Below are 24,786 nucleotides of genomic sequence, written 5' to 3'. Positions count from 1 at the left end.
GGGATTGCTTGCATGAGGCCAGGCCTGTGGGTGACGGGGGGTGGGGGACAGTGGGGGTGGGAAACAGGGTTTGCCCTGCAGGTCCCCCTGGGGACAGAAAGGATAAGTGGATGGAGGGAAACAGGCGTTTACCTGCCAAGTTCATGGCATGGACAGCAGCGCGCCAGGGCTGGGGCTTTTCAGCCTCACCCACTGACCTCTGGCACCGGATCATGCCTCCCTTCGGGGCGCTGTCGGTGCGTGGGGATGGGCAGCAGCACCCCTGGCCTCTGTCCCTAGCCGCCAGCAGCACTTTCCCCTCTTCCCAGTCGAGACAATGCAAACTGTTTCCAGGCATGGCTAGTGCCCCCCAGGGCAGATCACCCCTGGCTGAGAACCCCAGGCCAGAGCGGTGGTTGCAAGCTCAGGGTTTGGAGTCGCCTCCTGGCCCTGTCCACTGCAAAGTCACCAGACCTCCCTGGCCTCCATGTTCTCATCTAAAAATGGGGTGATCATGGCTCCCTGGGTGCATGGTCTCACGTGATGATTGAAGGCAGGAGATGATGCCCAACACAGTGAACGCCCTGAGTAAGGGCACACAGTGACCTGGCATCCCGGCAGCCCGGCTCCACCCTTGGCCTTTTGCCTGGTGCCCTTGGGTCTTTTCAGAAAGAACGGATAGGTCCTGCCTGGAGGCGCAAGTGCTTCATCTCCCTAAAAGCCGGCATTGTATTTGGGGACGCCTCCCCAGAGGGGAAGCCAGCAGGCATTGATGGGATTTGATCTGAGCCTTGGGACTTGGAGAAAGGGGAATAAGGCGGCATTTCAGATGAGAAGGTCAAGGGAATGAACTCAGAGGAGCCTACTGTAAAGCACAAGGCTCCTTATTCCAAGGCCTCTGGGGTTCTGTGTGCCTCTCTTTTGCATGGGTACCTTCCCATTGGTAACTGGTTCTCAGCTTCGAAGGAGTTTTACCCTACAGAAACTGACAAATGCTCAGAGCGGCCTCCCCTCAACTCCGCCTGGGCCCAAGCACTGTGTGCCAATTCTCCCTCCTGCCCCCAATTACATCTTCAGAGGGCCGTGTCCTGTGTCTGATTTGCCGGTGTACTGGGAGAGAAGGTGATTTAAAACTCCTTAGCCACTTGATGCTGGCGTCCCCCTGTTCTGCCCCCGGGAAGGAGGCTCTGGATCCAGGGTACCAGGGTGAGTCACCCCGAGTCCCTGCAGTCAAGGGCTCGCCTGTGGGGCTGATGAGTGCACAGTCAAAGGTGTTCTGCGTGCTGAGACGGCAGGGGTGGTCCCCCGCCAGGCAGGTCAGGAGAGGGCTCAGGGAGGAACGGCATTGGATGTGAGTTTCAGAAGCAGTGAGCTCCCCGTTGGAGGAGATAGCCAAGCGAAGAGGGGGCAAGAGGGCAGCTTCTCGGCGGTGTCGTTAAGGAGTCTCAGCGCACGGCCCCGTTCCCTCCAATACCCCTCCCGGTTCCACTCTGTGACCTACATCATTGAGGTTTGGTCTGTGGGAGGCTAAGAATAATAACTTCAAATGAGGCCCAGCTGAAAAAAAAGTCTCATTCAAAACAAAAAGCACATCTGCCTCTGAGTGTCTAAATGGATGTCTCGAGGAGAAGGTTATAATTTCTTTTAATTTTTAGCACACGTGTAATGCCAAGCCTGAATGTTCCCTCATCCTCAGTCTCCCGCAGCTCCAGGGCCCTCGATGGCTAAAGCAGCTGTCTCGTTGCCAGACAGATGCCTGCGGAGCGGCCCAGCCTGCCAGGCTCCCTCTGCCTCCCGTGCTGCTGTCTAATTTGCTCCCACATTGGTTGAAAATGACTAAAGCATTTTGTGACGGTCCAGGCCCTTCTCAAGTCAACTGGCATTGAAGCAATCATCAGAAATCTCTTCCTCTTTAACCCCAAACTTGTGCCATTACCGGGTCTGCCATCTTGGTTGATTTCGACAACCAGAGCCTTCTTCAAAGCCTGCATTCTTCTCGGAGAGGCGCTTTCCCCTGGATTAGGGGTGACAATGAGTGATTACACTCACACAGCATCCCGAAATGCCAAGTTAATGACGTTCCGCCCTGCAGACCGGATGACTCAATCCGTGCTGCCACGGCCTGGTGGGAGGAGAGGCCTCAAGTCTGGTGTCCTGTTGGGGTATGGGAGTTGGCCCTTCCCGGTGACCTTGAGAGCCGGTGCTTACTACAGACAAGAGCTGCCCAGTGCTGTGAGCCTTTGCCCTCGGCCAGGCGGCTGTGGCCCCCTTCAGCTCTGGGTTCTGCAGTGAAGGAGCTACTTTCTTACACGTGTGTGTGACCCCCTCTACAGGCCAGGCCCCTGGCTGGGGGTACAGCAGGTAGCTGAACAGACAGGCGCAGCAGCTGCCTCACAGCCTGGTGGCATCCCACGCAAGCAAAGGGCAGGGTTAGGGGCAAATGTCATGGGGCAGCTGCAGCCCTGTGTGTTCCCATCCCACCTTCCCACCAGATCCTGTCTTCAGGCTGGGCCGTCCTTTCTCTGACAGCAAAATAGCCGTGTCTCCTTCTGAGGCGTGTGCTGGGTTTGGAGGGAACACATGGCACCCTCTGGTCATGACTGCTCTTTCCTGGCCCTTTCAGCTCCTTCTCCTGAGGCCCAGGAAATTCCAAGTCGGGGAACGGCTCCTCGCCCAAGGAGCCTGTCCTGCCCCGTTTTGGAAATGCTCACTGGGCATTTGGACGCGCTCACTGGGCCTGTGGACGTGCTCACTGGGTCTGTGGACACGCTCACTGGGCGTTTGGACACACTGGGCCTGTGGACGCGCTCACTGGGCATTTGGACACGCTCACTGGGCTCGTGGACACGCTCACTGGGCGTTTGGACGCCCTCACTGGGTGTTTGGACACGCTCACTGGGCCTGTGGACGTGCTCACTGGGTCTGTGGACACACTCACTGGGCGTTTGGACACACTGGGCCTGTGGACGCGCTCACTGGGCATTTGGACGTGCTCACTGGGCCTGTGGATGCGCTCACTGGGCATTTGGACGCGCTCACTGGGCTCGTGGACGCGCTCACTGGGCGTTTGGACACGCTCACTGGGCCCGTGGACGTGCTCACTGGGCCCGTGGACGCGCTCACTGGGCTCGTGGACACGCTCATTGGGCCTGTGGAGGTGCTCACTGGGCGTTTGGACGCCCTCACTGAGTGTTTGGACACGCTCACTGGGCCCATGGACGCGCTTGCTGGGCTCGTGGACGCGCTCGCTGGGCCTGTGGAGGTGCTCACTGGGCGTTTGGACACGCTCACTGGGCCCGTGGACGTGCTCACTGGGCCCGTGGACACGCTCACTGGGCCCGTGGACACGCTCACTGGGCCTGTGGAGGTGCTCACTGGGCATTTGGACGTGCTCACTGGGCCTGTGGAAGCGCTCACTGGGCATTTGGACGCGCTCACTGGGCTCGTGGACGCGCTCACTGGGCGTTTGGACACGCTCACTGGGCCCGTGGACATGCTCACTGGGCCCGTGGACATGCTCACTGGGCTTGTGGACGTGCTCACTGGGCCCGTGGACACGCTCACTGGGCATTTGGACACGCTTACTGGGCCTGTGGACACGCTCACAGGGCATTTGGACGTGCTCACTGGGCCCGTGGACGCGCTCACTGGGCCTGTGGACGCGCTCACTGGGCCTGTGGACACGCTTATAGGGCGTTTGGACGTGCTCACTGCATCTTTGGAAGTGCTCGCTGTGTGTATCCGCGCTCACCGCTGGGTCTGCTCTCTCTGCAGGTGTGGTACATGGATGGCTATCACAACAACCGCTTCGTTCGTGAGTACAAGTCCATGGTGGACTTCATGAACACGGACAATTTTACCTCGCACCGCCTCCCCCACCCCTGGTCGGGCACGGGGCAGGTGGTGTACAACGGGTCCATCTATTTCAACAAGTTCCAGAGCCACATCATCATCAGGTTCGACCTGAAGACGGAGACCATCCTCAAGACCCGCAGCCTGGACTACGCTGGCTACAACAACATGTACCACTACGCCTGGGGCGGCCACTCGGACATCGACCTCATGGTGGACGAGAGCGGGCTGTGGGCCGTGTATGCCACCAACCAGAACGCCGGCAACATCGTGGTCAGCAGGCTGGACCCCGTGTCCCTGCAGACCCTACAGACGTGGAACACAAGCTACCCCAAGCGCAGTGCCGGGGAGGCCTTCATCATCTGCGGCACGCTGTACGTCACCAACGGCTACTCGGGGGGCACCAAGGTCCACTACGCCTACCAGACCAACGCCTCCACCTACGAATACATCGACATCCCCTTCCAGAACAAATACTCCCACATCTCCATGCTGGACTACAACCCCAAGGACCGCGCGCTGTACGCCTGGAACAACGGCCACCAGATCCTCTACAACGTGACCCTCTTCCACGTCATCCGCTCCGACGAGTTGTAGCTCCCTCCACCTGGAAGCCAGGGGCCCACGTCCTCACCGCGAGGAAACTCCTGTGAAACCGCTGCCAAAAAGATACCAATACTACTAACACAACTAACCGTGAAAAATCATCAGCAGTGCGGATTGTGACATCGAGGGATGGCATTACCTCCATGTTTCTCTCATTCGAGCCGGCGGGCCACAGACGTCGGAAGAAACTCCTGTATTTGCAGCTGGAACTGCAGCCCGCGGCGCCCCGGTCCTCCTCCTCGCCCCCTCCCCCTCTGGTCAGACAACATATTTAAGAGGCAAGGCAGTGACTGTTGGCCAGTCCTCACCGGGAAAAACCCACCGTTAGGATCGCATGGACCTTTCCTTAGATCGTGGTCAGCTCCGAGGGATGCGGCGTCCGGGCTCTGTGGGAGCCCCGGGCCGCGCCCGGCCGTAGGTTAGTGTAACTCACCTCCCATCGCAGTGCCGTTTCTTGACTGTGTTGCCGTGTCTTAGACTAACTGTGCTGAGACTCCACGTAGCTCCTGGACCGTGTCTAGTACATACTAAAGCGATGGTCAGAGCGTGTAGAGTGAACTTGCTGTGCCCACGTTGTTATAACTCACGTACCCCCTAGATAGATTGTGCAGCGTTCCCTCTGTTATTCCCTTGAGGTGGTGACTTCGTATGTTCAGTTTATGCAATGATTGTTGTAAATGCAATGCCATAGTTTGGGTTAATAAGTGGATGGTTTTTGTTTCTAAAAAGAAAAAAAAAAAATCAGTGTTCACCCTTATAGAGACATAGTCAAGTTCATGTTGATAATAATCAAAGGAATTACTCTCTTCTTGTTAAATTAGCTAAACCATGTAACCGCAGATAGAAAGGGCTCGCCTCGGGAAACTTTCGCCCGATGGGACGGGAAGGTCATACGGGCCACAGTGTGTGGAAAGTACATTTTTTAAGTAAAAAACAAAGGAAGACTTTGTACTGTCCAGTTACCTAAGGAACAATAAAAGCATTAGGACGTGTGTTTGCGTCACTGGTCGTTTCTGTGGCATTTTAAAGTGACCGAGGCTTCCAGGTCCTTGCAGACACATTCCCGGGTTTGATCGACCCTTTCAGAAAGAGAAGCAAATCCTTGCTTTTGGAAGAGGCCACAGACATGTCCCTGCTGGATCTCCAACGTCCCATCCCCCAACCTGGAGAAGCAGCTTAGAATCTGCCCCCAACCCCTTCGGTGACTCTGGGGTGCTACTCCAACTTGGGCCATACACAGGGGACTCCACCCACACACCATCTCCACCCTGCACTCCCTCCACAGACACCGCTGGAGGAGCCTGGGGCGGCACCCACTTTAGACGGCCCTGGCATGGTGGGCAGAGACCCTGCTGCGGAAACATTCCCTCACCTAGGGCTACAGCAGACCCTGGAGGTGAATGATGCCCCTGTCTGGGACCCATATCTCCCCGGGCGTGGCCAGGTGTGTGCAGCCCTTGGCCACCCTGAGCAGCCCAGGGTGTCACGTAGACTAGATCCTGTGAGCCTCATGGAGCCCCTGCCACTGAGCAAGCCCTGAGTCTCTACAGGACACGCCATATCTCAATGCTCACAGCCTTTCTGGAGTGTACGGGTACTTCCTGCCCGCCAGAGAAGGAAGAAAGCAACTCCCTGCACCACACAACATTCTGGCACCAACTTGGCAGAAGAGGGCTGCTCGTCTGGGTGCCCAGGTAGAGTGTGAGGTTGGGAGCCACCCTGCTCTCACCTGCCCTCTACTCCGGGGCAGCTGGCACCCCTAACAAGGTAGATGGCAAGTCAGTGATGGGCATTGGGGAAAGCTGGGCAACCCTGTGAGCCTGGCCCAGTGGCACCTGCTCAAACCAGGGAGTGGATGAGCTTCCAGCATTTCTGTCATTTGCCCTGGAATGACAGCCAGCCGGGCGGTACCCAGGTGGAATCACGGATGGTGCTTAAACAAAGGTGATTGGTGCTTGGTACCCGGTGGCACCGAGTCCAAGAATGTCCGAGAAGGAGCAACCCCAGCTCCTGAAACCACACAGAAGCTGGGGCCACTGAAACAGTGAACTGGTCAGGGAAGGAGGCAGCTGGGAACATTTGGGGACCATGTCTAGCTCCCTTGTTACCTGGCCCTGGACAACAGTTAGGAAAACGAGGTGACAAATGCACAGGTGAGCCCCAACCCACCGGCGGGAAGGGAAGGAGATGCAAGCGTGTCTGCAGAGGTGCAGAGCCTGGCTCCCAGGCCCATAGCCATCGGTCACTCGTGGGGCCGAAGTCTGCCCCAGGTCCCTTTCTCCGGCCACTAGGGCCACGTTACACCCTAGTCCCGAGCTGCCTAGAACCCCCCGCAGGGGTTCGGTGCCTGCCTCTGCGCTGCACATTCTCCCAGTTGGGCTGGCCACTTCCCACCTGCTCCCCCAGGCCCCACCTGTCTCCTAGCCTCTCACCTGCCCTGTGTACCCTGCTGTCCCTGTCTCCCTCCCCCAGAGGCCAGCTCAGGGGCCATGATTTTGGGAGCAACTCCCTCTCACCTCTAGGGAGGAATCCTCCTTGGCCCTGCGTTCCTCCGGGGCCCCATCGTCCCGTTCCCCGGCTCTCACGGGCACCTGCGTCCAGTGTCTACGAGTCTCTTACATCTGACATGACGGGTTTGTTGGGATTTGGGGGGTTGGGGAGGGTGTCCGAAATAGGTGAATTTCCAAACCCAAGACAAAAAGGCCCAACATTTGGGAGGGGGTGGGGCACAAACGGCTAATCCGAACCTGCAGCGTGGCTGGCAGGAAGTCAGCCTCACACACCACCCACCACAGTGGAGTTCGCTTACAGTGAGGGCCCTCAGGACTGGAGGCACGCCCACACTGTTCTGTTTACAAATTGTCTCAGAGCGCGGAGCCGTACCAACCCCTGCAAGGCACAGGAGTGGATATTCCGGCAAAGCCCCGAGTTTCCATCAAACCATAACTCAGCTGAGTGGGCCAGTGACCTTACTCCTGACGAGATAGAAACCCGTCCAAGCAGAATCAGGTGGGAACTATTCTGTAATTACACGCTGTGATTACAGGCTGATTTCTTTGTGATCTCCCCTTAATGACATAGTGAAAAACAAACGTTCAAATACCTGTTCTATGAGTCACCAGAAGACAAAACAATGGTCGAACGGGCCCAGAACCGATCTGCTGCCTCAGACTGGGGATTTGCTGGGGAGAATATTCCTCCAGGATATCGCCTGAGCAAGAAAAATGATTCTATCCAGAGAGCAAATGAAATAACCAGGCCGCCGTTAAATCTCCCAGATTCCAATAACCACATATATTGGCTGATGGTGGAACATCTGTGGATGAATTTTCTTTATTAAACGTTTGGCCCAGAATCAAAATCCGGCATTTATTCGCAGTACTCAGAGACCGGTGCAAGAGGCAGTTCTGACAGCACCTGGGTCCGAAAGTCTCCTAATTTCCAGAGGGTTTCTTTTCCTGAAGGAAGCCTGTGATGGGTGGGCCCACAGGTCCCCGTGGAATCCTCCCTGGCCCCGTCAGAGCTGCAGGTGCTCAGTAGCACTTGGTGGGGGGAACATAAGGTGTGGGCAGCTCTGCTCTCTGAACCAGGGAGCAGGAGGGGTCGGCTCTGGGTAGGCGGCCCTGGGCGGGGCGCTCCGTCTCTGCAATGCTTGGGAAGAGCTGGGCGGACAGCCGGTGCCCAGCTCTGTCCTTGGAAGGGATCCAGGAAGGAAAGGCACTGTTATTTCCGATAGCCTAACACTCTGGAACAGCCGACAGTCGGCATGCCAGGCAACACTGGGGCAGGCTCTGAGCACAAACAGGCCCGCTGTGTCGGCCCAACGGACTCTTCAACCCAGAAACCCTTTGGCCATCTAGTCATAGTCCACAAAGCTGTAGAGCGTGAAAACGTTTTTACTGGAACGTTTCACCTAATTCCCTTTGAAAGTAGCAAGGGGAGGCTTGGAGCAGATGCTGCTCCCCCGGGGACCTTTGGACCCCACAGCCCCATTGAAGAGGCATCAGGCCCTGAGCTAGATGGGAAAAGGGTCCAAGGCACCAGCAGTTTCCCTGGGTCACTGGGCTTCCTACCCATGAGCCACAGTCCACAAGATGAGCACAGCCCAGCATGGAGAAGGGCCTAGAACGGCAAGCTGAAGCTTGGAGATCAGCTGAGCCTGTGATCAGGGACAGCAGACGGCTCCTGGTGCTCAAGCAGGACTGGGAGGCAGAGGAATTGGGTCAGGTCCTGGTCCAGCCTCCTACAAGGCCTGGCCAGGGAGCAATTTCACCTGTCTCCACCCTCGGGGGTATGGGGTAGGGGCGAAGCCATCATCCAGGGCAGTGGGGATGACTGACTCGGCCCTCTGCTCTCTGTGAGCTTTCAGTTCCTATCTTCTGCCCATTTTGTTCTATTCAGTTGTTGGTCTTTACTTTCTCAGATTTTAGAAGTTCTTTCTGTGTGTGGAAAGTCAGCCGTCGTGACTCTGCGGTCCGAGCTGCCCATATGGTCTGGTCTGTCATTCATCTCTGGATTTTGGTTATGCGTTGAGTGTGTGTGTGTGTGTGTGCGTGGTCAGTTATCCGTCATCCTTGTGATGCTTGTGGCTTGGGGTCACAGTTAGGGTTGTCTTCCCAAGGTGAGCCCAGCTCCTCCTGGTTCTCAGGAAGCCTGCCTGGTCACCCTGGGGCCGTCCGTGCCCTGGCGTTGATAGTGTGGAGCAGTTTTGTCTTCTTCCAAAGGCTGCTCCTTGGCCCCAGTGCTATTTATTCAATGACCCAGCTTCCCCCTCACCTCACCCGCTGATGCTTTGTACTGGGGTCCATCCCCAGTCCCTCTGACTGGGTCTGTGCTGGATGCTGCGTCCAGAAGGCAAGGACCCACTGACACACAGGGACAGGGGCTTCTCACAGGCATCCACTCCTGAAGTACCTTGAGCACTTCCCATATGGTTTTTTATTTTATTTTTTTTTTAACTTTTTTTGAGATGGAGTCTTGCTCTGTCGCCCAGACTGGAGTGCAGTGGCGTGATCCCAGCTCACCGCAACCTCTGCCTCTTGGGTTCAAGCAATTCTTCTGCCTCAGCCTCCTGAGTAGCTGGGATTACAGGCACGCACCACTATGCCCAGCTAATTTTTTTTTAAGTAGAGACAGGATTTCACCCTGTTGGTCAGGCTGGTCTTGAACAGCTGACCTCAAGTGATCCATCCACCTCGGCCTCCCAAAGTGCTGGGATTACAGGCGTGAGCCACCGATCCTGGCCCTGCATTGTTCTTTAAAGTGATCTCTAAGCAGCCTATGAATCATGACGCCTCAGCCCTGTCCTTGCCAGGTCCTGCTCCCAGCATCGTCCGGAAGCCTGAGCTCCATCTTTCGCCTTCACCAGTGTTGTCGGGTGAGTAAAGACTGCAGTGGCTCCAGGGTGCTGGCTCTCTCGGACACAGCTCTTGGCTGTTGTAAACCAAGTGCCTAACTCCAGAGACTTTGCCAGGATTCCACGGCAAGGTAAGCTCTTGTCCTTGGAAGGATCTTTCAGGGAAACCCTCACCCCACAGTGTGTGGCACGACCTCCATCTTGGCAGGGGGAGATTACACAGCAGCCCAGACCCGCTGATAAGCCACAGCGCTGGGTACGAACCTGGGGCTGCCCAGCCTGGGCTCTGCTCTTTCCTGCCTTCAGCCGGCCTGCTGGCACCCATGGCGTGTCCTCCAGCTGGCGAGTCACCAGCCACTTATTCATCACGCAGCAGGCAGCGGAAGGTGCCAGAATGGCGTGCCCGGCCAGGCTCTGTGCTGGTGAGTCACTGCGGCCAGCGTGGAGTAGTGCAGCAGAGGGAGGCGAGGCTCTGGCCAAGGAAGGCGGAGCCAGCAGGCGGCATCACTTCTACCTCTGCCCTCTTAGGGGAGGACAGCTGATGGGGGAGCTGGGCCTTTCCTCTGCACGCCCTCAATCCCCATGCCCCACCACACACACACCTGCACAGCCATGGGTACACGCAGGTACACCCACGCGCGCACACAGACATGCATGCACACGGCATGCACCCCAGCTAATACCAAGCACCCCAGCAGAAGCGGAGCAGCTACAAGTTAACAAGCAGGCCTTCCAGACTCACTTCGCTTCCTCTGGTTTAATCTGTTCCCTGGAAAACAGGAGTCATGACCCCGCCCTGCCTGCTTCCCAGTGGACTTCTACCTGGAGAACGGGAGTGGTAACTCCGCCCCTGCCTGCTTCCCAGCAGACTTCTGTTCCATGGCTTCTCTGCCCACTGCTCCAGTCCCCCAGCCTGGCAGGAGGAGCAAAGCTTGGGCATGAAGTCACCCAGACCTGGGCTCGAACCCTGCCTCCAACACACGCAGCCCGCTCTGGGCTGTAGTTTCCCCGCCCGACACCCGAGGATGCCAACGCTGGCGTCACAGTGAGGGGCTGTGCTGGGGAAGCATGGGTCTGTGGCCAGCAGACACCACGCCCCATTTGTGGAAGTGGCAGCCACGACTCTTGTGACAACTCCCCCCAGGCTGGCAGGGGCACTGGGCATCACAGCAGATGACTTCAGGGGTCCCTTTTCTCCCTTTACCTAGAAAAGGCTTCGAAGTTGGGCTCTTCCTAGCCTCCAGGCAAAGCACCCGCTGACCCTGCGCCACCTCCCTCTCCTGATCTGGTGCAGTTGCTCCCTCCAGGGGCTCCCACAGCCCTTGGCTCTGCCCCTAAGGCGCCATCATCCCCACTCGGCAAGTAGAGACATCAAGGCCCAGAGAGACCAGTTAACACCAGCCCAAGTTAGCTCGGCAAGGGAGAGGCGGCCCTGAGATAGAACCCAAGTCCCCTGACACCCAGCCTTGAGCTGTTACCCAAGAACTACGTTTCGAGAAATTGGTGTGATGCCAAAGCAACTGTCTTCTAATCGGCCACAGTTCTGAGAATTGCTGGGGACCGGAAGCCCACCGCCCCGGAGGCCACTCTCTTCCTTCCCGAGTTAGGCCCTGGAGGCTGGGCTTTAGCAACACTGGAGACTCCAGCAGCTGACTCTGAAAAGAAACAGCAATTTCCTTATTGATCTTTCCCTTCCTGCTACGGGCTGGAACACAAAGTCGCCAAGAATGACATTGCTGCTGCACGTCTCTCATTGCCTCAGTTTTGCTTATTGAATTGTTATTCCTGGTGGACCCCAGCCTTCGGCCACTGCTCCACCCCTAACAGCTGCTTGTTTCAAGGACGTCAGTGGCTCATCCAGATTCCCTGAAAAGTGCCTTCTTTGGCTAGGGCCTCCAGCACAGACCCCTCCAGCACTGCCCCCAGCACGGCAGAGCCTGAAAGGTGGCCAGCTGTCCGTCCACCAGCATCGCGGCTTCCTGGCCTCCAGCCTCCTCGTTTCTGTAATCAGCAGGACGGGCTCTCTGGTCAGTGCTCAGCCTGTTTGTCTCGCTTAGGCTGGCTCCTGTTGTCCCTGTTAAACTGGCTGTGGCAGGCCATAATCAAGAAGAAGAACAGTGGCTGCATCAGGTCATTCGAGGAAGCTGACAGGAGCTCCGGAAAGGCTGGGAACGGACAGATTCAATTAAACTTTTACTGCGGCCCATCGGCTCCTGGCCTGGCCAGTGAATTCTGGAGCTGGCCTGAGGTTTGGAGATGACTGACAGCCGGGGGAGCTTCTCCGGGATCCCTCCTACCAGAAGGCTGTCAGTCTGCACTGGTCCCAGGCAGGCCAGAGGAGCGTGGTCCTACAGGGGTACCCTGCAGCGCAGCTCTGCAGAGGCTTAATGACCATATGGCTCCACACCAAGGGCTCGAACTAGACACCCCGGCCTCAAGGGGCTCTGCATCCAGCACAGAAGACACAGACAGGGACAGGCAATTCCAGAAGGTGCTCCCGAGTCTCCCGCTCATGGCTATGAAAACAGCGGCTAGTTTAGCCCATTCAAGTGCAGTAAAATCACAGACAGATGTAGGTGGCCTCTTTGGGCCCTTACCCATTCTATATATACAGGCCGAGATTAATCTGAAAGGTGATTTTCTGGATAAAACCATGTTATTCTTAGACCCCTTCACCTTCTCCTGCTCCCCGCACTGGCACAGGCTTTTGGGGGAGCCATCTTCCTCAAAGAACGCAAAAAGAAACACACACGTTTAACGCCAAAGAGAGTTTCTGTGGACACTGAGAGGGGTGAGGGCTGGGGATACTGAGGACCCATCAGAGTCCCTGCTCCAGCACTGGCTGCTGTGTGGCCCTTAATGGGCCTTAGGTTTCAAATCTGTAAAACGGGATTCGCATAGGACCCACCCCTGGGGACCATTGAGAGCAGGCCCTGAGCCAACCCTGAAAAGCAGAACGGCAGGGGGTGACACGGGGTGCTGGGGCGGGACTGTGGGGTGGGGACGGTACAGGGTGAGACAGGGTCCTGGGTTGGGATAGTGGGGTGGGGATGGCGGCGGGGGGTGACACAGGGTGACAGTGGGTGGGGAGGGCAGGGTCCCTGACTGGTGGGCACCAACGCTCCGTGGGGATGGTGGTGGGAATGCAGGGGCAGTGAGGTGCGGGCCTGGGGGCTGCTGACTGCTCACGGCTCCTCATCATCCCCATTCGCTGAGCAGGGGTCGCCGGGCTGCCTACTGAGCCCTTGTGTTCATTACCTCCTCTCATCGCCCCATCAAGCACCGTTTCTCGTATTGGAAAACCAAGGCTGGGACTAGTCAGGTGACTTCCACTGGGCCTCACATCCCAGACAGGCAGCTCAGGTGCTGGCTCCATTGTGAGGTATCCAGGCCACCCACGGGGGAGGGAGCCGCAGCTGTCCCTGCGCTGGGCCTGCTGTGGGACACCGATGGACTGGCCACTGCTCCGCTCCGTCTGCAGGTGAGCTCAGGTCCTCCGAAGCACTGTCCACAGGTGTCACCTGTGGAGAGTCTTGACTACGAGTGGTCCAGGTTCTTTGCATTTTGAACGAAGAATTGGACAAAATACACAAACAAAAAGGAAAGCACAGATGAATTGAAACAAAGGTACACTCCACAGAGCGGGAACGGGCTGGAGCAAGCCATGCACAGACCACAGGGCACAGAAGTTTCTGGGCTTAAATACCATCGACAGCTTTCCCATTGGTTACTTGCTTACACTCTATGCAGATGAAGTGCTGGCCCAAGACCAATCTGATTTGTTACAGGAGGCAACCAATCAGAGGCTACAGTGGAGGTACAAGGTTACACCTTATGCAAATGAAGACGGCTGGCAGCCAGTCTGATTGGTTGTGGGAGGCACCAATCAGAGGTACTTTCCATGTTTCCTCTGCCAGGCAGTGCAGAGTCCGGAGCTGCAGAGTGGGTAGCCTCTGAGCCTTTTGTTCCCTGGGCCTGGAGATGTGGGGTTTCCTTTCGATTTAGTTTTAAGAAGTCAGCCTGGGCCAGGCGCGGTGGCTCACACCTGTAATCCCAGCACTTTGGGAGGCCGAGGTGGGCAGATCACAAGGTCAAGAGATCGAGCCCATCCTGGCCAGCATGGTGAAACCCCATCTCTATTAAAAATACAAAAATTAGCTGGGTGTGGTGGTGGGCACCTGTAATCCCAGCTACTCGGGAGGCTGAGGCAGGAGAATTGCTTGAACCCGGGAGGCGGAGGTTGCAGTGAGCAGAGATCGCACCACTGCACTCCAGCCTGGCAACAGAGCGAGACTCCGTCTCAAAAAAAAACAAAAAAAATGTCAGCATGACTCAGCCTCAGTTTCCCTGCCTCACAGCAGTCCACTCTCGAGTGTCTGCAGAAGACCCCAGGGTGGACCGGAGGCCCCATGGTCCTGCCGTGTGTTTTGAGCACACAAAGGGCAGCACACACCTCCCACTGAGAAGCACGGAGAAGGCACGCAAGGCATGGATGGACTTCAGACGCAAACTCACGCCTGGGGGCGGCCAGTGTGGGCTTCTGGAACATTCCAGTCTACGCTGCAACTTAACCCCCATTTCTGGAGCTCCTCGGGGGTGTGACTGGGAAGAGGTTGCTCTCCCCCCACGAGGCAGGGCCTGGGCTGGTCCTGGCTCTTGTCTTCACCTCGACGCTTCGTTTTTGGAATGGGGGCTGCTCCGAGTGCCCTGGGTATTTGGCTGGGATTCTCTGAGGCAGGGTGTGGATTCTCCTTTCTGCTTCTCAGAACTGAGACTTGGGCCATGACGTACAAGGAGAAAAAGCACCCAGGAAGCCCCAAGTTCCTGACACAGGAAACCTTTGGGGGAGATGGAGTCCGGCCCTGTGACCCTCTTTAGAAACAGTCCACAGCCCCTCATCAGGGACCAGGAGGAGGAAGCCAGAGCCTCCTCTCCGCTCGCTGCCCCCCAGCCTGGCTGTGCAGACCCTCCCTCCCGTGTCTAGGCAGTAGAAGAAGAAGCAATTTGGTGTATGTGAATTATTCACTGCAGCCAAAGTGAGAGGCAGGACTGAGACAGCCCATCTAGAAACAACCAGAAAAGAGGTCCCAGCTTGAAAGCACTCATGAGGTTGATCGTGGAAACAAATTAGCGGCGAGTTCAGGAAAACACTGTTTGATGAGATGCAACCACTTGTTCCAAGAACAATACTCACATGCTGCTTTTCTCCAGACAGCTTTCTGGAGAACCCTGTGCTCTTCTGCAGGCTTTTCGGCTCCTGGCCTGCCGACGTCCACGTCACGGCAACCCCGCTGAATCACTGACTCCAGGGAGCACAGGTCCTTCGGACTCGCTCGTGGTCCTGTCCCAGCCACACATCCAGCCGGCTTAGGGCAAGTGTGCAGTAATAACTCCCCATGGAGCGCAGGAATTTGCGCCTCTGATTACCTTGCAGGAGCACCTCCTACGAGCACCAACGCTGGCCATAGCCTGTGCCCTGACCCCAAGCCATGGCTCTCCACCGCCTCAATCAGGCCCAGCCTGGAGGCACATCGCATGCCTGGTTGGGACTGTACACATCCCTTTATTGTAAAATTATCCCAAATTTGGTGCTGCTGGCTTGGGGCCGTCTCCAAAAGCACTGCACGTTTAGCCTTAGCTGCAAAGGTTCATGTTTGCCCCTAGACAGGGCACTCCCTGCAGAAAAAGTGGGGGCAGAGCAATTGTGCAGATAACAGGCAAACCCCGAAAAGACCTAGGGAGTCTAGAATTTGCCCCTGCAGGTAGGGCGGGGCGTGGGCACAGGGCCTGGGGCTGGGCAGCACCGGACGTCAAGGTGTCACAGAGAATGAGACTTGTCTGTTCTTGTGTGATTCACAACTTCTCGTCATCACACAAGCATGAAAGGTGAGACACGGGACAGTTTGGGTTGTTGGGATGTGGGTCAGGGTCACCTGCCCTGGACGGGACTGCCGAGGCCCGTGGCTTCCCCTCCTGAGTGGCCGGGTCACTGCTCAAAGGTCTAAGGCCCTTCCCCTCTGCCGCTCTGCATTCCGTCCTGTTCATGGGGCTCCTGCCATGTGGAAGGTCCCAGGCAGGAGCTGCCCGCCCAGCACAGGGAGGAAGGAACTCCTGCCCTTATAAATGGCCAGAGGACCCCATGGTGCTGTGGCTGCCAGGATGGGCTGACGGCTGGTGGGTCTGGGCCACCGGCATCTGCTCATCCGCTCATCAGCTCCCTTCACCAAATAATCACGAGTCACCCTTTGTTATTGTTGCCGTTTGGGGCCTGGGAACATGGGGGTGACCAAGTCAGAAAGGCCTGGGCCTCACGTGCAGGAGAGGAAATGGAAGGGGCAGGTCAGTGGATGACAATGTCAGGGGTGGTGAGTGGCAGGAAAGCAGTGGCAGGGAGAGGTTGATGGTGGCAGGGAGAGAGAGGAGGCCGCTGCAGGAGGAGCATCCTCAGGACATCGCAGAGAGAGAGAGGAGGCCGCTGCAGGAGGAGCATCCTCGGGACATCGCAGAGAGAGAGAGGAGGCCGCTGCAGGAGGAGCATCCTCGGGACATCACCAGGGAGTGAGTCCAGGAAGCGCTGTCCCCCGAAAAACTCCTCCCAACACTAGCAGAACAGAGCAGAGGTGGGAATGGGCATTTGGGTGTGAGGGGCATGCCTTTCCATCTGCTCCAACTTTCTCAGCGAAGGCTGCGTCAAGGTCAGGGTCAGGGAAGGGGAGGGGCCAGGGCTTGGAGGAGGGCTTGCAGGGAGCAGGTGTAAGCCCATTGGTTTGAAGGGTGGGGAACTGGCCCCCTAGGGCTGCACAGGGTGGGGAATTCCTGCCAGTCAACAGAGGAAGGGAGTGAGGGGCACTACCTCGGGGGCCACGGAAATCCAGTGGGGCTAGGCAGAGGCAGGCAAGGGCAAGGGGCAGGCAGGGGTTAAGAGCAAGAATGTGGCTGCAGCCAGGAAGTGAGGTCTGCACATAGCCAGGGGCCTGGACCACTCCATCAGGCGAGCTGGAGAGAAGTGGACTTGGAACCAGAATTTGGGGGGAGGAGCTGCCACCAGGACTGACAGGGGCAGGGGCATGGCCCCCCAGGAGAGCGATTCAGGTGGGGGACAAGCTGGTTAGTGGGGCCAAGGAGCTGAGAGGCCTCACTGGGATCAGGACCCATTGGGGCCACGCTGGAGGGAGCTGCCCTGCAGGACCAGGACAGGCTGCTTGGAGGAGGTGAGCAGAGGAGCTGGGCTTTGCAGAGGGCAAGGAGGCAGGGCTCGTCCATGTGAGAAAGAGGGGAACCACCATGGGGAGAGAAAACAGCCTTCCCTGGAGAGGCTGTGGGAGCAAGGCCCCACCTCTCCCAACAGCCAGGTGTCAGAGCAGGGCGGAGGGTGCTCAGGGAAGGGGGGTGTTCATGGCTGCAGATCTGCACGGAGGGGCCTCCCAGCAGGCTGCGGGGACAGTGAGTGGGCTTGGGTGGGGGCAGTGTGCATGGGGCAGGGGTCTCATGGACACGTGGGGGAGCCAGGGCCAGAGCCGCGCCCTCTTCCCCACGTGGGCTCCACGCAGCACCTGCCGGAAGGCATGCTGATGCCAAGCCCGAGCTCCTCCCCTCCTTGCCACTCCGCCTGTGCTGCCCTTCAAGGGCTGGGCTCAGTTGAGGAGGCTGAGAGTCTACATCAGAGCTATGTCTTCAGCTCAGTCCTCGTCCATCCACTCCCCCCTCACCCGGCCGGCATGGACTCAGAACCTAGCAGGTGCCAGGCCTCGTAGCCAGTATTAGCCATGCCAGCGGTGTGGGGCCTCTGCAGACTAGGGACTTGGCTTACGCTTGGACACACCCCGCACACCCCCACACCTTGCGCACATGCCCGCACACTTACATACAACCGTCACGGAGGCATGAAGTGACCAGGCCCGGAGGGAAGTGCAGAGACAGTGGCCAAAGCCAGAGTGGAAGATCGTTGCTTCCCACGAAGCCAGGAAGGCTTCCTGGAGGAGGCAGCATCTGTACAGGGAAAGGAGGCACATTCTGCGTGATTGGTACAGCCTAGGAAGAGATGCCAAGAGGAAAGGCTCTTAGAAGCCTCATAGGGGCTGCATCAGTGCGGCTTCCTGGAGCAGACGCTTTCCTTCACTCCCCACTCTACAGTGGATCAGGGAGATGGGCTGATACACTTGGGGAGTGCCACGCACAGCCCGGATCCTGCCTCCTGGGCCAGCGGCTTGGGTGGGAGTCAGGACGATGTGCCATCATTACAGGGGCTGAGTGTTCACACACTCGGGCACTGACGCTGGTGGGGGGAAGAGGGGCACATTCAGGCCCTAAAAACAGTGGCACTTCAGAAACGAGAGTGGCAGGGGAGGGCCTTCCAGGTGGAGGGAATGAGGTAAACAAAGGCTGGGAGGCAGGTGCCGCAGGGCACATTTGGAGGGTGAGGAAACCCGCGTGGCTGGGGGAAGTGTCCACGCTGGAAGTGACAAAGGAGACCAGGGTGCGGGGAGGGCCGGAGGGCGGCGAGAGGAGACCCTGGGCACCCGGCTTCAGGAGGCAGCTAAGAATGACCTTCTGCCCAACCAGGTACCCCAGGGTGGCCCATGCTGGCCACGTCTGTTTGGTATCAGTTGTAGCTTCTGAAGGAGACAGGATGAGCCTTCAGCCTTAAGACTTGGCGCCACTAAGGTGGTAGGTGCAGGGAGGAGTTCTGAGCTCCGTGCAGGGAAGAGCCTTTGAAGCGTGGTGAGCTCCCCATTACTGGTGGTGTGCAAGCAGAGAGGAAAGCACTTCCACCCTCCCCCGGGGACTGGGAGTCTGTGTCCCTCAGCAGCCTCTGCCCTCTGAGTTCCATGAACGGACAATCTGCCAGGCCGTGGCTTGCCCCTGGGGAGCAGGCGCTGGCCAAGCCAGGGTAATTTCTCCGGCACTGCTCGGAGGCACGGCCCCGCCCCAGACCATCTGTTTTCACACAGTTCCAGATCGTTTTCAACACATCAGTGGCGAGGCCGAGAAACGTCTCCCGCTCCGGACCGCCCCGCCCGGCTCCCGCAGCCAGAGCTCACCCGGATGGCGTTTCAGCCCCTTCTCCAAGTCAGCAGAATATGATTTTATCGATTGGAGGCGCTGGGCTTGTCGATGTCCTACGTACGGAAAAGCATGCATTTTCCTGTCTCTTTCTTAAGTCATAAAATAGATTGTGCATCTAAGGGGCCACGTGAATCACTGGCCTCAGTGAGCTTCGTGGAATTCGCTGACTGCATAAATCAGGGAGATGACTTTCAGAGGAGCTCTGTTCTCCTTTCTGGGTATAAAACGGTTGACTTCTAAACTGGGAGAGAAGTCAGCCCAAATGTCCCTGAGGCTGCCAGAGGGCACAAGGACAGAGGCCCTGAGAGGGGAGATCGGGTTTTCTGAAAGGTACCTGCCAGGACAGAGGCAAAGATGCCAGCTCCATGCTGGCCCTGAGCCTTGGGAAGTGCCTTCTTTCTGCTGGGGAAGCGGCAGAGCCCCGTGCTGGCGTTCCCAAACATCTTCATAGCCTCCTTCCAGATATGCCATTTCCAGGGACCACCCGTGCTCCTCTTTCCTTAGCAGTTTTGGAAAGAGAATCCCCTTGCCCTATTTTGTGGCTGCATTTTAGCAACGGTATCTCTAGCCCATGGTTTGATGGGCAGACCATATTTTTTCTGATACTTCACAATACATGGTAGGAGATTAGTGCCCCCAATTCTCACCCTCTCCTCTCTCTTCCATAGAGTGCCGCAGGGAAGCAGGCATCTCCATCTGCGAGCCCCCAGGGTCTCTGAAGAAGAGAAAGGCTCCACCCACACTTCCTTGGCTAGTCAGTCATGTGGCCACAGCCTAGTGCAAGTGAGGCTGGGAGGTGTGGTTTTGGGATACAGGGAAGCAGGAAATGAGAAGTGAATGGGACCTGTTTCTGACATTTTTGAAATTAAAAAATGCATCCCTGTATACCTCTTGGGCCACAGGCGGGAAAGGCTGGCTTTGCAGAGAAGTCAGCATGCAGTACTGGGTGACCTTGGGCACTGCACGCTGGGCACAGACTTACCCACTCTGAGCTCAGGTCTTTGCCATCCATATGGAGAGGCTCACTGGAGTTTTTGAGCTGGGAACATTCGGTGCACAGCCCACCCAGCCCCTGGCCCAGGGCAGAGCCCGCCATGAGCTCGTTCCGTCCCCACTCCACACACCGTGCTGCAGACACCAAGGGCATGGCCTTGCCGGGTGCCGTCTCTCAATTCCTTTATAAAAGGAGAGGGCTGGCTGGGTGACTGTTTCCAACCCACTACCCATAAAGCAGATAACAGGCAGAGCGAGGAAGTGGCTTTCTGAAGGGCACAGGCAGCTGGTTGTGGGCCCTGTCTGGGGCGACGGCATCCCTGGGGACCACAGGCCGTGGGCCCCGGCGCCTTCAAGCCTGCGAGCTGGTGCCACAGCTCACCCACTGCGGGGCACACCGAGGTGCTTCAGGGAGGACAGGGACGGCCAGGGAGGGCTCCAGGTGGGACGAGGCCACACACGTGTTCTTCGGAAGGCAGGTCTGGGCTGATGGGGAGCAACCAGGAAGTGGGCCCTCTGTCTTCACTGCGGTCTCCATCCTGGAAAACCAGCACTGGGTGACTCGCTGAATTCAAACCCGGCAAGGCTGGGTCAGAGTCGGAACTGGGGTCTCCTCTCTGGGCCAAGTCCGACCGAAAAGCTGGGGTGCTGTGGCCACTGCCCAGCAGTTCGCTTGGGGGCTAGGGGGTGCTCTCAGCAGCTCCCAGGCCAGGCTCGAGCTGCACAGACTCATACCTCTGTCTCTGCCAAAAAACAGCAAGTACGATTCCTCAGGAAACCAGGGAGAGGTGGGGACAGCGGTGCCGCTCAGGCCAGGACCGGGCCCTGACAGAGGACCCCAGGCAGAGAGCAGGGCCGTGGTGCCGGGAGGCGGGCGGGCCAGCCGCACCCTGATCCGGGCAGCAGAGCCTGGCTGCTCTCGCCTCCGGGAGGGCGTCCACCACGGCTTGGGCGGTGCTGACACTGAAACCTGTTGGCTGTTTCTGAGCATCTGGACAAGTGATTTAGCGCTTAATGATGGCAGGAGAAGCAGGGGGTGACTACGCATGTTAGCTCGTAATTTATTCCACACCCATAATCTGTTCTGCAGCCGGTGATGAAGGGGCGCTCACCCCCTCTTACCAGGCAGGGGCACCTTCTTGACGTCGGCCCCTCCTTGGAGCTGAGGCTGGGTGGGCTTTATTCAGGGACCCCCGTGCTGCTCTCAGGTGGAACTAGAGCTAGGTGATGGGATCCGGCCGGGTCAGTGCCAGAGGAGGCGTCTGTGACTGTGGCCGACAGGATGACTCCCCCAGATGCCACGTCCTCTTCCCCAGAGCCTGTGAATACGTTCCTACCTAAAGAACCCTTGCAGATGAGCTTAAGTGAAGGGTTCCATGGCAGGTGGAGATTATTCTGGACCATGGGCATAGGCCCCATAGAAGCTCAAGGGTCCTTATAAAAGAGAGTTAGGAGTCTCAGAGTCAAGGAAGATGTGAGGACCAGCCAGGGGTCAGAGGTGAGAAGATGCTGCTGGCCTTGAAGAGAGGGAGGAAATGGCGGAGGGAGCCCAAGGCCTCTGACCTTGGCCTCGGGGCAGGTTAGCCAGAGACACCTGCACCCACAGAGGACAAGAGGCCGCCTCACCGGCTCCAGCTGCTCTTTGGTGAAGCCTGACAGGGAGAGCCAGGCAGTGCCCAGAACCCCGGAGAACCCACACTTCTCAGGCTTGTGGCTGGGGTGGATCCACAGCACGGTGGTGACTTTGTTTTTTAACTTCCAGCCACTGGGGATTGAGGCCCCCACTGAGGGCAGGGAGGGAGGAAGGAACAAGGTGCAGGGACCCGAGGCCATCTGTGACCCTGTCCTGGGAAGGGGGGGTCCACAGGAGCAAGGACTATGGACAGGTACCCGCCCTGGCCCTGCCAGAAGCCACCCCAAATCCCTCTTCTAACCCCATGAGCTTATTTCCCGAAGGATTTGGCTAAAAGACACCTGGGGGGTTGCGACAAATTTAGACCTTCTGCAAAAGTGCTGAGTCACGCTTTGCCTGTTTGGGAAGCGGAGCTAATTAAGTTACGGTTGGAGGCAGAGGCTGCGGCAGGAGGAGGCAGTGGAAAAATCCTCTGTGGCACTGGGCTCCACGCAGCCCAGAGAAACGTGCCGCACCAGGGAGGTGACCCCATGTGCTGGGCTGTCACCGGCCGGAGCCTGGCTGGCAGAGCTCCTGGGGAGCCCAGGCACCCCTCACAGTATAGATCATAGGTGGCCTCACTGAGGCCCTGAGGAGGGAGGAGCCGGGTCCACACGGGGGAACAAAGAGGCAGAATCCGGAGAGCTTGGCTGTTTCTGTCGTGTGAGTCAGGTCCTTCTTCTCTGAAGGGACTCTCAGCACCAACACCTCCACCAGCTCCGCCCCTGCCTCCTTTCCTCACCCAGCCTCGGGGGAGGCTCTGAGCCAGGGGATCTGACTGCATTAAAACAGCAAGCGAGACACACGTGGTCCCTGTGCTTCGGAACTTACGGTCTGGCCACGAAGACACCGCATGCTAATCGAGGTGGAGGGTGGAGCTGATGACGCAGGGCTGGAGGGAGTGAGCTCACTCACAGTTGAGGCAGGGAGGGATGGTTAGAGCCTGGACTGGAGCAAAGGGATCAGCACTTGATTTTGAACAAATTGCTTAACAAAGATGTGCTGACCCCATTCTGAGAAGAAGGACTACAGCAGGGGGGCCTGAGGACAGACCCAGCCCGGCCCGGCCCCAAGGAGCCCAAGTCCAGGGGGACACGAGTCCTGTTCAGATGAGAAATAAACGGGAGGAGACAGGGAGGCCGCGCCCGCTCCCCAGCTTCTGTGCTGCATCGGGTCCTCTGCCTCCAGGCCTCACCACCTACTCCCTCCCACCAGCCCAGGACCCCGGGGCTCTGAGAAGCGGGTGGGTCCGCCCGGACCCCACCTCTTGGCCCTGATGCTGGAGGTTCTCTCGGGCCCTTTTGAGAGCAGATGCCTGGGTTACCAGCCAAGAGTGGAGGGGCCCACAGCAATGCCACGGTGCCCTGGGACCTGAGAGCCCCTCTGTGCCTGGAAAGGACTCCCTCCGCAGCCGGCCTGACAGGAAGCAGCTGTGGGTCTGATCCGATCTTCACTGTGGAGGGCGGAGGGTGGAGCTGGCTGTTAACGTCAGTCCTTGAGAGGCTGGGCCAGATCTGCAGCCCAGAATTTTACCTGATCTCATGCCTGGGCTCCTCCGGTCCTGGCCAGTGATGGGGTTCAGGCAGGAAGACACGCACACCTCAAATACGTCTCCCTGGGGATGTCTGAAGCCCCTCCTTGGGGGACAGAACCTCTTAGTTTTGGGGTGGGGAGTCACCCCAGGACTTATGTCAACATTGCTGGCGGGTACAGAGCTCCTGTGTAGAACCCTCTCCTCAGGATGGGTTTACATGGAAGAGGCAGGTGGGACCCCAAAGCAGCTGGGTACACACAACGCCCGCCTCCCTTGCCCCCAGGATACCCGGGTTCATTCCCTCCACACTCTCCTTCCCGTTCTCAGCCCAAATGCCTTGCTCTGAGCACCAGACCTTGGCTCAGGCTGTCCCTCTACTGGGAGAGCTTTCTCCACTTCAGGTTGCCCAACTCAGAAGCAAGGTCACGTCCAGTAATTTCCATCACTTATACACTGGGTCCCGACGGGGACTCAGAAAGACTGGTGCTGGTGAAGGGGGCCCTGAGATGAAGAGCACATGGCCCCTGGCTTCTAGGAGCCTCCAGTCTTCGGCATGAAACAGACTAATGACCAGTGGATTCCGGGCCAGTGACCAAGGCACCCACAGAAGCAACTGTGCCCTGCTATGCACCCCGTGGCCCTGAGACACTCTCTTCTCACTTGTAATTATTTCATCTCTATTATCTGCCTCCCCCAGCAGAATCTAACTCCATGAGAGCAGGGCCAGCTCTGCTATGTTCATTGATGTGTCCCCAACACTCATGATACCATTTACTCAGAACACAAAAATATTTGTTCACAGGATGTACAGATGGATGGATGGATGGATGGATGATGGATGGATGGATGAGTGGATGGATGAATGGATGATGGATGGATGGATGGATGATTGACGGATGATGGATGGATTAATGGATAGATGAGTAGATGGATGGGTGACAGATGATGAAGGGATAGATGAACAGAGGGATAGATGAGTGGATGGATGGATGATAAGTCAATGCACAAATGATGGATAGATAAGGGATGAATGAATGAATGAATGAATGGACAGACGATGGATGGATAGATGAGGGATGGACGAATGAATGATGATGAGGAATGGATGATGGATAGATAAATGGATGGATTCGTAGATGAATGGATGGGTGGATGGATGGATGGATGGACAGGTGATGGATGGATGATGGATAGATGGATGCTGAAATGGGGCTGAGTTATCCAGTGGCATCCTCTCCATTCAGCTTCACTGACCATTCAGTGGAGACGCTTACTCCTGGCTCCCTCCCCATCCCCTCTGGGGTTCTTCTCCATGAGGCTCATCACCACCTGACACAGATTCTAGATGTTTACTTATGCGCTTGTTCACTGTCCATCTGCCGCCCCTCATCTGAGGCTTGTCTGCTGTGTTTGCTGATGTATCTTCAGGGCCTGAGAAAGTGCCTCCAACATTTAGTAATGAGTTAGGAGTTAGGACTCAACTCTGGACCATCCTGAAGGCCAGCTGAAACAGGGGAGAGGCACCAAAACCACATCTCCGTAACACATTTCCACTGTTGCCATGGCAACACCTGGACGCTACCACCGCTTTCCAGGGCCATGACCTGGAAATTACTGCCCCTTTCTAGAAACTGATGACTAGCCCATCCATCCATCATTCATCATCTGTCCATCATCCATTCATCCAGCCATTCATCTGTCTGTCCAGATTTGCATATAGTTAAAAAT

At 57.4% G+C, this 24,786-nt stretch overlaps 1 protein-coding gene and 1 long non-coding RNA gene across 3 annotated transcripts in view; one reads left to right on the top strand and one right to left on the bottom strand.

Annotated features, from left to right (window-relative positions):
• The window catches only part of OLFM1 (olfactomedin 1), a 44,958-nt gene extending 39,528 nt beyond the window's left edge, over positions 1–5,430 (top strand). For both annotated transcript variants that reach the window (XM_037732969.1, XM_017513073.2), the window contains exon 6: positions 3,754–5,430. In XM_037732969.1, the coding sequence (XP_037588897.1) occupies positions 3,754–4,428 (675 nt within the window). In that variant the 3' untranslated portion in view covers positions 4,429–5,430. The remainder of the gene's footprint in view (positions 1–3,753) is intronic.
• A 13,428-nt stretch (positions 5,431–18,858) lies between these two features.
• Positions 18,859–23,490, bottom strand: LOC119468745. The gene is made up of 3 exons (XR_005197506.1): positions 23,414–23,490; positions 22,356–22,467; positions 18,859–20,391 (listed from the first exon to the last, which is right to left on the bottom strand). It is a non-coding gene; the product is annotated as an uncharacterized LOC119468745 (long non-coding RNA).
• Between the last annotated feature and the right edge of the window lie 1,296 nt (positions 23,491–24,786).

Source organism: Cebus imitator, unplaced genomic scaffold, assembly GCF_001604975.1.
Source record: "Cebus imitator isolate Cc_AM_T3 unplaced genomic scaffold, Cebus_imitator-1.0 Scaffold486, whole genome shotgun sequence".
In the NCBI taxonomy this organism is placed as follows: Eukaryota; Metazoa; Chordata; class Mammalia; order Primates; family Cebidae; genus Cebus; species Cebus imitator.
Note: the sequence above shows the minus strand (reverse complement) of the source record. Positions and strands in the feature narration are given on the sequence as shown.